Genomic DNA, 12,558 nt, shown 5'->3' with positions numbered 1-12,558 from the left:
CAGCAATAGTACTCCTGTAAGATTGGGCATTCTGCTGTTGAGTCAGGAAAGATACTGACTGGGAATTGTCCTGGCTTCGGCTGGGATAGAGTTAATTTTCTTCCTAGTAGCTGGTACAGTGCTGTGTTTTGGATTTAGTACCAGAATAAAGTTGATAGCAACAACTAAAACATCAGTGTGTTAAGTACTGCTTACACTAGCCAAGGACTCTTCAGCTTCTCACGCCCTGCCAGGAAGAAGCTGGGAAGGGGCACAGCCAGGACAGCTGACCCCAACTGGCCAAAGGGACATTCCATGTGACGTCATGCTCAGTACGTAAACTGGGGGGAGTTGGCTGGGGGGCAGTGACCACCGCTCAGGGACTGGCTGGGCATCGGTCGGTGGGTGGTGAGCAACTGCATTGCACATCGCTTGCTTTCTATATTCTTTTATTATTATTGCTACTATTTTATTTTATTTCAATTATTAAACTGTTCCTATCTCAACCCACAAGTTTTCTCACTTTTACTCTTCCGATTCTCTCCCCCGTCCCACTGGGTAGGGGGAGAGTGAGCCAGCGGCTGTGTGGTGCTCAGTTGCTGGCTGAGGTTAAACCATGACAGGAATAGAAACATCAAATCTGAAGTGGTACTTTATGGGAATTACATTTTTAATTACAAAAGTGAAAGCAACTCTGATATGAGGAAATAACATCAGAAGTGCTGTATCAAATGTCAGTAAGTTCTGCATCAAATTAAAGCAGTGAATAATTCTAGAACTTGAATAAGCTAATAGATCTTCACAAAAAGAAAAACAGAATACATACTAGAAAAGAAGTGGGAGACTTAACAACATCCCCTAAGTAGCTTTTGGTAAGAATGGATGCTCCTGCCACCTAGATGCTAAAGCAGTATATACGTTGTAGAGATGAGATGATGGAGGAGCTTAAAAAGGGGTGTTACATACATCCATCAGTGGCTCAGTTCAGGGAGAAAACAGAGTACAGCAATTCCAGCGTCAACAAAAATTTGAAGTAACTACTTATTAGACCTGTTACCCATTAGATTCCCTTAGTAAATTGTTCATTTTGGATAGTATTTCCACAGAATAAGTAATTTCTTAATATTAGGGTACTTCACCTTAGAAGTAAAAAGTTTAAGATTAGAGCTTCAAGCCATTTAAATGAATGCATGTATTAAGTAAAATAGTCACTTTTTTTAGGTTGTTCATTTGGCTAAAAAGGTGGTATTATATACAGCAGAAATATATCCAACGCGTTTCTGTCCCTGCAGTTTTGTCATCTATGAAACCAGAAATTATATTTGATCAGAACTACGGCATTTTTCATGGTAAATACATTTATGCACAAGGGTAGTTTTATTCTTTGTTTTCTTAGTGTACTCACACAAACTCTGGGTGCAATATTAAAAGAATAGGTCAATGACCAGAAGTCACACACAACGTGCACATCCCAACTTCAAGTTGCACTTGTACAAGGTTCCAAACAGAAACATTTTTTCTGAGAAGGACTTTGTCTCTTACTTTATGAATGTACCTTGTACCCCAAGAAACAGTTCCAGATCGTGGGGAAAATCCACATGGCCTTCTCTTGGCAAAAAAGCCTGGACAACATCAGCTGCTAAGACAGAAACACGAGTGCAATACGTGTGAACAGAATACCCAAAACAGAGTGTTTGCTCAAAATCTGGTAAGGCTGAAAATGAAGACAACCATCAGCCACGTTGAACAGTAACCAGGCAGTTACCAAGAGACCTTGGGGGGGCAAAAAGAGTCAGCTTAAAATCAAGTATAAAAAGCACTAACATTTCTAACAGTGAGAAGAGAGAAGCAGTCAAAATCTGGTCTGACACTGAGAAGATGCCCTCCTGGCATCTCAAGCTCTGTTGAGGCCTGAGGGAGCACTCTCCCCAGCAGCTGGGAGTAGCCTGCATGCCTGCCAGTGGGCTGACAGTACCGGGTGCAACAAGCACTGACCGCTCCCGGGGTGTCTGCACATCACCTCATGGGGTGCCATCCCAACAGGTGGGTGGATTAGTGGAGCATAGGGAACAGCACAGGTAAGCATGCAGCTACAGCATCCACACCTCCAAAGAGGATGGATGTAAATAGGGTAATGTACTCCTAGAAGGGTGTGCTCTTATAACCCAAACCTTCTGTTACAGGGACAGAGGTGAGCATGTAACTGCAAACTTGGGGGGGATTGCTGTAGAAGGGTGTTTAGGTATCTGAAGGTGTTTATTTACTAAGGTTTTGTAAGGGTCTAGTACAGTCATTTATCTGTTATATTGCTGCTATTAATCCTGCACGTATAGTTCACGGACTAACAGTTAATTACAAACTATTAATAAATCAACAAACCACTTCAGTTCTAACTTGATTTAAGCCACGAGTTGTTTTCCCCTACAACAAGCACACGCACTCTCTTCAGTGTTTTCTACTTCACACCGATACACAGCCTTCGGCTAAAACTTAACTGTCTCAGGTTTTTCTTTTTCCTTTTCCGTCACCTGAGGGCACCCAAGATATTCAGGAAATCAACCAACTAGCTGTACAGGTCATATTTGCTTCAGTACTCAGACTGATTCCAATCAAACTACTACAATAACTGTACTCCCCCAAAATAATGGCTCCAAAACCCGGACCAAAATAGATCACGTCATTGAAAAGTGGATATTAAGTTCTTGGGTTAGACAAATGAAAATTTAAGAGGTTTAACATATATGCTAGCTTTCTTAAAATGGCTTCTTGAACAAGATGCTCTAATGAATTTAATCCACTAGATCAGATCTTTGCATCAGGAAATTCCAACTAAACACCATAGGAAAGATTGGTGTGTTTCTCCTCCCACAATTGACAAAGCTTAGTTATAGCTCACTTCTAGAAAACATTTAAAAAGTGTCATTCATATTTATTTCTTTTTTAAGCAGTGTAAAAAGCTACAGTTAAATTTAATTTTGTGTGGTTCACTTCTGTACTTCTGCTGATGACATTTTTATGAATTAGGGGTAATCAAGAATCCTTTTCCATGTTTTAAATTCACAAATTCTCAGAGTCTTTTGAAAACATAGGCTCTGCAAAAATCTAATGCTTGGGTTACAAAGTGTAGGGCCTCATTATCATCCCTATATCCTAAGTAGACTTGCATAAAACTATACATTGACAGATCTTGTAGTCAAAGACACTGAACAAGCATGCTCATTGATCTGTGGCTCAGACCCTCAGAACCTCTTTGAGGCTCAAAAATACTAATGTTCATGAAGCGTAAACGTCCTTCTTCTAAACTTTTTTATTTATGGGCTCCTAACTTTTGATTAGTCAAAATAATTATCTCCCAGAATTCTTTCTTCCATTCTTCTGTAACCAGGAGAAAAACATTCTGTATTATGCACAAAGATTTTTAAAACTAACTAAGCTTACAGGAGACATTATGTCACCTTAGCAACTACTTTTTACAAGTTACTTACTCTGCAAAAGCTGATTTTTAACACATACTTTTTACAAGTTACTTACTCTGCAAAAACTGATTTTTAACACGCACTCAGACTTTAAAATAACTTCTAGACTAGCAACTGGCAACCACATTCTTCTTCATTACAATTTTAGAAAGCCATAAAGACTTAAATCTGAAAAAAAGAATTAAAATATAACAGAGCCTTATGTGACAAAAACATCTGTTCATAGTAAATTAACTGTTTTCAAAGCTATTCATTTAAGTGCCATACGAAGAAAGTAACTAGTGGAAACCAGAGTAACCTAGAATTCCAAGAAGAAACACTACAGGGAAAAAAAAAACATTGCAGTTAAACACACACATAAAAGGCAGTTATCCAAATGTAGTCAGCCAGAGAAATGAACACCTTACCTGTCAGTTGCATGCCCCCTAATTCCGACACCGCTCCAATGCTGTATTTATTGCTCCTCACTTCTACTACTCTGCACCCTTTTTCCAAGTTAACAGAATATCTAAACTTTTTTTCTCCCCAAGTGCTAGGAAAAAGCTACTCTTGTATTTCTCTCTGTTCAGAAGGTACATTACCCCATTACCAAACCACATTCTTACCTCCTTTGCCGTTTACATATTCCATCCGTGGAATATGGAATCAAAGAACTGGAAACCCTTCCCTTTCTCTGTAACTTAGCCGAGCGCTGCAAACAAGCACTTCTCCAATTAACATTTACCCAGCACATTCCACCTCCTCACTCCCTTAACACATCTGAGTCACAACTGCCAGCTCAAGTGACTAGAAATTAACCTACTAAGGCAAAAATGGATAAAGTTAGTCATTTGACACGTAACTTCATAGAAACCTACCTCTGGGAAACTGGAGAGTTTCCCCTTGAAATAAGTGAATTTTATTTAAGCCAGAGAAGATCTGTAGAGAGATGCAGTATCTTGTATTAAGTCCACTGATGTACTATAAAAAAAAAAAATGGAGGCTTTCAGAGAAACAAGCTCTTTTTAGATTTAGTCTTAAGATAAAGGGCTATAAAGGTTATCAGACCACTTAGAGCCTCTCCCCCTTTTTCCAGGAGGGTTACTGTTCTTTTCCAAGGAAAATGAAAGATGAACTCATTCCCCTTGAATGATTATGGATTAGGCTTGTAAGCAAAAGCAGGACGGAATATTCCTACCCTCCTTATCGTGATGTGTTGTACCTTCTTTGCCCATTTCTTATTCAAAGTCAAAGCCTGGTAGGTAAAATAAACCCCCAAATTAGGCCCTTAAATTGATCTAGCCAGCTGAATACTGCATGAACAGTTTCTTTTTAAACAGCATTTCTGTTATTTTGAAAACTGAACATTGGTTAAGCAGTAGGAGGTAACTCTAGTATCTGTATTAGTCTTTCAATCAGAATTCAATAATCCTTGACAGAATATGAAGGCTTCTGCCTACCGTGCCTATTCGGTCTGTGCCACATTCTGTCAAACTCCACCTGCTGGATAATCTTCTTAAAACAAGCCTAGAGAAGCTTTCATTTCACCAGTATTGATACAACACCCAGATACAATGATAAAACTGTACACCTGATTATACATTCTTCATGCTTTTCGTTTCTACTGTTCTCTATCAGTACTACAATCAAGTGAAATCCCTGGGTAGGTATTTTTTCTAAACACCTCAGGTTAAAGGGCCATATTTGTAACCAGTATCGATTTCTGGTAATGCAGTTATATACAGGAAAAGTCATAGCTCCATGTCACAGCTAAGGAGAAAAAAGTATACTTCATGCTTTTCAGCCTCTGATAGTAGAAAAGCAGAAAGTAACGTGTAAATGTATTTTTAACTAATATTTAGATAAAGTATCACCTTTAATTTTTCAAATGCTATGAGATAAAAGAACGGGTAAAAAAAATGCCATGGAACTCCAAAAGAGTACCAACTCCAGAGAATGCCAATTCTAAGCCAGTTAACTAATTTGAAACGTACACGTCCATCTGAGTGCTAGGTGACTCTTCTGCTTGCTATTCCTTTCAGTAAATTAAGTCAAATCATGATACATGCATTCTGTTAGAGCTACAATGAAGCATCCCGCTTTCTTTATGGCTGAGTTCTACTATTCATGTTCAGAAACATTTCTAGATTTGGGGATGGAAGAAAAAGTAATTGAATTTTAGGGTTGTAGGTGAAGGGTAGTAACCTGAGATATTTTTTATAATACAGAACTTACTTAACCAATTCCTTATACGTAAGTCAAACATTCACATTTCAAACAGTAACCGACAGTAACTTTTTACCCATAATTTCCAACCCACAAAAAACAATAACTTAGACCTGTGTATTTGCTGATATTTTCTCTTATAGGATGTCTTATAAATACACTTGCCACCAAGTACTATTCTTTATTATGATCTACCATCCTTTAGGAAAAAATTAAAAAATAATGGAGCGTGATACACTCAAGACTTGCAAATCATACCTGGAGCACTCTGTGATACTGAAATGCTGGAAAAGGCATTACATTTGAGAATAGTAATTTAATCAAAAGTTGGGAGAGCATGTATTCACTTACAATACCGCTCAAATATTTCTCTAGAAACAAAAAATGAACGCCATTTTACATAGCTGATGCTGTAGCATAGGCAGTAAAAACCCAAAAAAACCCTCTATGTGCAGATTATCATAATTTCAAAATGTCGTCATAAAATAAGAACAAATGAAGATTATCTGCAATGAGAACTTTTATAGAAGCTCCACAACAACTATTATTTCTGATGAAGAACTATTTTTTTCCCCTTGAAAGAAGTCCATCTATTTTTGCCAGATCTCCAAATGAAACTGTTGCAGAACCTCTCTGGGCTGGTCTTGCCTAAGGAAAAAAAAGAAGAAAAAAAATATATAGGGCTAATTTTAAGTTAAAATATTTTGTAAAAAGCTTTTAAAGCATCAGTAATTTAAAAAGTATCTTCAAATAGAAAATAATTCAGCTTCACATTACCTGTGATTCATGGAATTTCCAGCCAATCATGTAGTAGATCTGAAACGTGGCAGGTACTGAGCCATCGCTATTTCCATACATTTCTGTTAGGGCAGGGAGAGAAAAAAGGTACACAGAATGTCAGTTCTAAGAAATACTTAGTTCTGAGAACATTAGAACTAAGTATGGCATATTCATCATAATGACTCTTGGTGAAAGATTTGGGACAATAAAAATCTCTCATACTGGTGCATCAACATAGTTCAAATCCTGTCATTATAATTAAGGTTAAGAATATCTGGTCGATAATGCTATTTTGCTCTATTCCAAAATGTTTCTGGTTTTTTTACACAGAGGTCAGAGAAAAAGACATAGAAAACATGTTCTTAAAGTCATTTCAGATTAACTCATTACCTCTCAAATACTTACCTCGGTATATTGCAGCAGCTGCCAACATTGTCTCCCTGTGTAGCAGAGGTTTTCTATTCCAAGAGCAATTACTCTCGCCCATACCTAAAAATATGTTTTAGCTTTAAGAAAAAGAAAATATAGCATATGCCATGAGTTAAGTGCCATGCACTAATGACAGATTTTTACTAAACCAGAGTAAGTATAAAATCCTCTGAATCTCACTGTAAGAGAGAACAACATACCGCAAATAATTAGGTGAGTTTCTTACCTATAAGAATCCAAGCCTTTTAACAGCAGTGCTTTGCAATGTACAGTTTGTATTGCTAGGAATGATTTCAAATTATTACTTCTTCAGCCTGAGTCTTCAAACATTTAGGTTTTTTAGTATAAATTATTTTAAGCATGAGTACAAAGTGTTTATTCAGACACACCACTCATGGGTGGTTGGTTTTTTTTTTTTAACAGATAAGCATCAAAATGACTATCCCAAGAGTTTTTTAATAGGAAATAAAATAACCACAATTCTAATCTCTTTAATAACTTACTGCATCTGAATGTTTCTGCAGAGAATGAAAGTTTTATTTTCATTAAAGAATTACTCTAAACAACAGCAGCTGATCCAGAGTAAGAAGACACCCTGAACTGCTGTGTAAGTAACAACTAACCGCATATCAATGACTACTTTACAACCCATGACAAATGCAATCAGAATACTAACTCAATTGTTAAGCATCTGAATCGTTTTTTGCTTTCCTCAGCAGGGTCCAATTTGAGGGTCTATTTATTCTCATTCCAAAGCAGTTTCCTGAATGTCCTAATCATTAGGGAGGCTCACGGGAAAAGATAGTATGTGAGATTATATGCTTCTGTCTCCCTTTCAGGGCTTTTCAGCAGCTTACACTGAACAGGCTCACAAAGAATGGGAATACAAGGGAAGCAGAAAATTCATAGACCACGAAATAGCAAATCTTTGACTTCTACCTCCCAACACAAATCTGCTGACAGGCATAATCTCCTGACTCACTAGAGATCAGGAAAAAAGTAATGCTTCCACTGTTAGAAAAAGCTTTATTTATATTTTGTTAAGGAAGAAATTTTTTACGCTGAGGGTGGTGAAGCACTGGCACAGGTTGCCCAGAGAGGTGGTGGATGCCCCGTCCCTGGAAACATTCAAGGTCAGGTTGGACGGGGCTCTGAGCAACATGATCTAGTTGAAGATGTCCCTGCTCATGGCAGGGGGGTTGGACGAGATGATCATTGAAGGTCCCTTCCAAGCCAAATCATTCTATAATTTGGAGTTAAGAAACACACAGTGAAACTCTTCTGTGTCTGCATCACTGATACAGAAAACATTTATGTTTCCATAAAGTATATACTTGCCTTGCAAGTCTTCCATAACCTCAAACAACCCTGGGTAGTTGACTTGAATTTCGTCAGTATCCTAAAAGAATTGAGAAGCTTAGTTTTAGAGCATATCAAGCTAAAACAGTAGCATTATTCTAGCCTTCAGAGCTGCTAAGACTATTCATCTGCCACTTCTGTTCAAACCGCCTAATTCTCAGAAGAATATACTGTCTTAACATTTCTAAAAAGTTTTGTTTAGCAGCCCAAATGCAATCAAATTTTAATTGAAATGCCATTATTTTCTTCTTGATTTTAGAAGAAACAGCAAGAGTGTCTAAAGTTTTTTCAAGCAGGTCTAACATTCTCTGACATTTCTCCAAGACCGCCATCCAAATTCTACTGGGCCACTAGCCAAAGATACACTTCAGATTAATCACAGTGAAGCCGAGAACAGAGGCAGACCAGGCTATTTCAGAAACTTATTCAGCAAGGTGCACAACATGCAGAAGGAAGCAGTACATTACTAATACATTCTTAAATAGTATTTTTTATATACCAGCAGCTCTGATGTTCTGGATTGTTCTGTCTGATTGTTCTCTTATTTATAATTACCACAGTCAGGGTGTTAAAGCCAGCTCTCGACAGCAGATGTCCCAAATCAGAGACAGCAGTGAACGGTGATACATGAGGAGAAAATCCCCCTTCCCTCTCCAATTCTGCTAGCTGCAAAGAGCAGCGAAGCTCATACAGAGTGTCTCCCCCAAACATTGCACCAATGAATACTCCATCTGGCTTAAGAACTTGGTGAATCTACAACACAGAAAAAAAAAATTAATGTTTTTTTGTTATTAAGCCTATGCAACTAAGAAGTTCTTAGGACTTTTTTTGCTTTTAAGTTCATTTAAAAAAAAAAATCGTTATAGTAGCTGTAACAGATTTTTAATGTTGACTGTATTCCACAAGGCAAGCTGAACCAAAGCTTTTGGTAACACTGCAAGATAAATAATCTGTCTGAAAAGAGACTATTTGTTCTTAAGAAAGAGTGAATCCCCAGAAATTACACTTACAGTCAGGAAACACAAAATGCGCTGTGGAAATATAGGGTAAAACTATTTTCAATGGGATACTCCTAAAACAATATCCTCAATTAATTTGCTTCTGAAAATAAGGTAGATTAAGATAGCTTCTGCTTACTTTTAGTTTCTCAGATAAGGGCAGCAAAAATACTTTTTAATAGCTTGATTTAAGAGAAATGCAGGCCTTAGTTTCTAGTGGTGATCTTTGTACTTCTGAACGCACAATAGAGTAATGCAATTTTATTATGTCTACCCCTACTTATTTTTAACTAGCCAGAATAGCAGTATCATGACACAAATGCCAAGGTTGACAAGCTGCTTTCTTGTCTAGTAAGTCCTAGCCCCCTCCCTACTGAGAAGGCCAACAAATTCATACTTTCTTTTTCCCTTAAGAATTGGCAATGATCCCTGGTTTAGATATCCAGAAGAGCCATATTACATAAACAGGCCAACAAGACAGCAAAAGCTTCAGACAGTTTACCTTACTGATTTGAAACAAAAATCTTTAAAACTTGTTTTTAATCAAGCTACCTTTTCAATGCCAATAAAGAAGCCTTTAATTGACAGGTAGGAAATTTAGGCAGTTGAAGGCAGTTTCCATTAGTTAAAGCCAGTCATCCCAAAGTAGGAAATGAGCATTCACGATGGAAGTTGGCCAAGAACTCCAGCTCCCTCCCCTTTGTGGGACATTATAGTGTGTCAGTTATTTTTACTGTGGAGGTAAAAATATTTGACACTCCACAGAACACTTAAATTCCACAGAAAATAATATATTTCTTTCCAAGTCTTTTTTTTTTTTTTAAGTACTGAAGGCATTCCGATTTCTATTTTTATTATTTCCATAACAGCAGGGTACTCCTATACATAACAACAGGTGATAGAATAGCACTGTAATGACTGACCAATTTGAAATAAATGAAAAAACAGCAAACTGGTTAAAACACTCCGTGTTCTTGCTCCCAAGTTAGCTGATTTGAAATAAGTTTTCACATGCAGGAAGGAGCTGAAATAATCCAAAAATCAGATTTTTTTCAGTAACAGTTTCAGTTTTCTGTCCTTAACAAGTATTTGCTTCATTTAAAAAGCTTTTATCTTATTAAAGTTGTATTTCAAAATAAACAGCTGACATATAAAAATAATACAAGTTCCATAAGCCGGTTCTGGAGAAGTTAGATTTAGAAAACTCTTGTACTACAAGTAGTAAGAACTAACACACAATAAAATCAATGGCATTGCCTCAGTTTACATTAGTGACCATGATCCCGGCTGTTGAGACTATAAAATATTATACAAACACGTTGTTTCACAGTTATTTATTCCAAATTGATTTGAGACAGTAAATGAGTAGAAATAGCAACTGATGCTCCTCAAACTGCCAAAAATACTGCAAAAAATACTTGTGTGCAACATGAGCTATTTCTGTGCCTCTTATTTAAAGAAGACCTGGAAATACAGAGCGCTCTGAAGGCAAGTAATGGCAAGTGTTGAAGTTTAGTATTAAAAAACAGTTTCTTACCTCTCTAAAAGCTCTAGGAAGGTCATTCACCCAATGTAAACTGAAATAACAGAAGTGTACATTTTGTAATTGCATATTAAATAAAATTTAGGGAATGCAAATAATTATTACATTATCTAAGTATGTTTCAGAAGCCAAAGCAACAAACTAGTTTCTCAAGCTGCAAAAGTTCCAAAATGCCTAAAAGTGATACTAAATAAAAACTAAATAGATGTTTTTTAAGTTGAGAAAATGCAGGTCCTGGAGACTAGGTTGTCAAAATGCAAGAAAGAGAGAAGCTACATGTGTTTTGAAGGAAAAACAAACAAACAAAACAGTAAGAACCACCAGGACAGCAGTTTGTCCTAATGTATGCTCGTATTAACTATGCAAGTACATTTCTTATTACTGTTTAATGGACTATTAATCTTTTTTTTTCCTTAAACTTACTCTGAAAAGAACATTATTTAATACCTTTAACCAAAAAATAAAATGTAAATAAGTGATTAATGCATACCTTAAGCTGCTAATAACAAGATCAAATATATCTTCTTTGAAAGGAAGGAATTCCTCATCAGCTACAACACTGACCGTAGGGATTTCAGAGTGTACAGCATTTTTCTAATGTTGGGTTAGAAGAAAAACAACATCAGAAGCTCACTTTCGCTCTCCTGTATTATGGAATTTAAGCACATTAGCATTCAGAAAGCTACTTACTAAAGCATTCTCTGAAATATCAACTTGAATAAGTTTTTCAATGGTTTCCTGAAATAAAATTTAAAGAGTCTATCAAATATTTAAGTTGTTTTACAAGTTGATGTTAGTAATTTCTTGGAACGCTTACACATACTTATGATAAGTTGGAAGGAATCTCTTTAACCCTTGATAAAACTTTACGTAAAGCAGAAAGCATTTCCCCCCTCAATGTAATACTTCATAATTGCTCCCAGGGAGAATAGCTGAGGTAAAAGTAGTAACAGAAAACACATTCTGCATTTTTAGGTATAAGTTCAGTCAGATATAAACCATGGATTTACAGCCGATGAAGTACCTTTACTTACAGCACAGTTCATGAAGGGCAAACAGTTCACCATTTAGAAGTCTCCATAACGATACTTCTCTTTAACAACTAAGTGCATCCAACAGAGATTGATCGAAAAACATGCATCGCCCTACTCAAGACTAAAGGTTAACTATCATACAACAGATAGCTTCCATTGCACTACTATCTGTCTAGTCTTCGGTGGCAATAGGGTAACAGCCTGCACAACACACGTCTTTGGACTGTAGCTACAGATACGAGAGGGGGAAAAAAAAAAAAAAAGGAGTTACCTCGTCAAGATTCAGAGGATTGTTCTGAGTTACAATAGAGCCCTATTTGAAAACGGAGGGATAAATACGTACTTATTTTAAACACTTTGAAGTATGAAGAGACGGTACCTTGGTTAAATGTTGAGCTATGTAACCTCTTCCAGAGCCAACATCCAAAGCAAGAGGAAATGTTCTAAAGGATAAGTTTATCAACACAAAATATAATCAACACTTAGTAAGTTTTAGACTATATTAAGTTTTGTCTGCTCATTTCCAAACGTCTTTTCGAGCTAAACACATGGAGCATCCATCTGTGGTTACCGCTACGAGGAAGCGCAGAGAAAGGCTCTCACAAGCCACCGTTTCTTCCCGAGGGTCACGTCCCCTGACCGCGACCCTGCAGCTGCAGGCGAGCGTGTGGGATACGGTGCGGTGCCCCGCTTCCCCCCGCGGCGAGGCTTACCTGGTGATATCAAACACCCTGTCCGCTATCCTGCCGCCGACC

General features: G+C 37.2%; 1 protein-coding gene across 1 annotated transcript in view; it reads right to left on the bottom strand.

Annotated features, from left to right (window-relative positions):
• Positions 1-3,980: 3,980 nt before the first annotated feature.
• Positions 3,981-12,558, bottom strand: part of NDUFAF5 (NADH:ubiquinone oxidoreductase complex assembly factor 5) — a 9,521-nt gene continuing 943 nt past the window's right edge. Inside the window, exons 2-11 of the mRNA XM_009282564.1 lie at positions 12,517-12,556; positions 12,183-12,246; positions 11,460-11,507; positions 11,260-11,363; positions 10,764-10,803; positions 8,784-8,981; positions 8,208-8,268; positions 6,846-6,929; positions 6,438-6,520; positions 3,981-6,308 (exon numbers count right to left, since the gene is read on the bottom strand). Coding sequence (XP_009280839.1) covers positions 6,222-6,308; positions 6,438-6,520; positions 6,846-6,929; positions 8,208-8,268; positions 8,784-8,981; positions 10,764-10,803; positions 11,260-11,363; positions 11,460-11,507; positions 12,183-12,246; positions 12,517-12,556 — 809 coding nt within the window. The 3' untranslated portion in view covers positions 3,981-6,221. The remainder of the gene's footprint in view (positions 6,309-6,437; positions 6,521-6,845; positions 6,930-8,207; positions 8,269-8,783; positions 8,982-10,763; positions 10,804-11,259; positions 11,364-11,459; positions 11,508-12,182; positions 12,247-12,516; positions 12,557-12,558) is intronic.

Source organism: Aptenodytes forsteri, unplaced genomic scaffold (assembly GCF_000699145.1).
Source record: "Aptenodytes forsteri isolate BGI_AS27 unplaced genomic scaffold, ASM69914v1 Scaffold5, whole genome shotgun sequence".
Lineage (NCBI taxonomy): Eukaryota > Metazoa > Chordata > Aves > Sphenisciformes > Spheniscidae > Aptenodytes > Aptenodytes forsteri.
The sequence above is the reverse complement of the archived record's forward strand: the minus strand, read 5'-3'. Positions and strand labels throughout refer to the sequence as shown.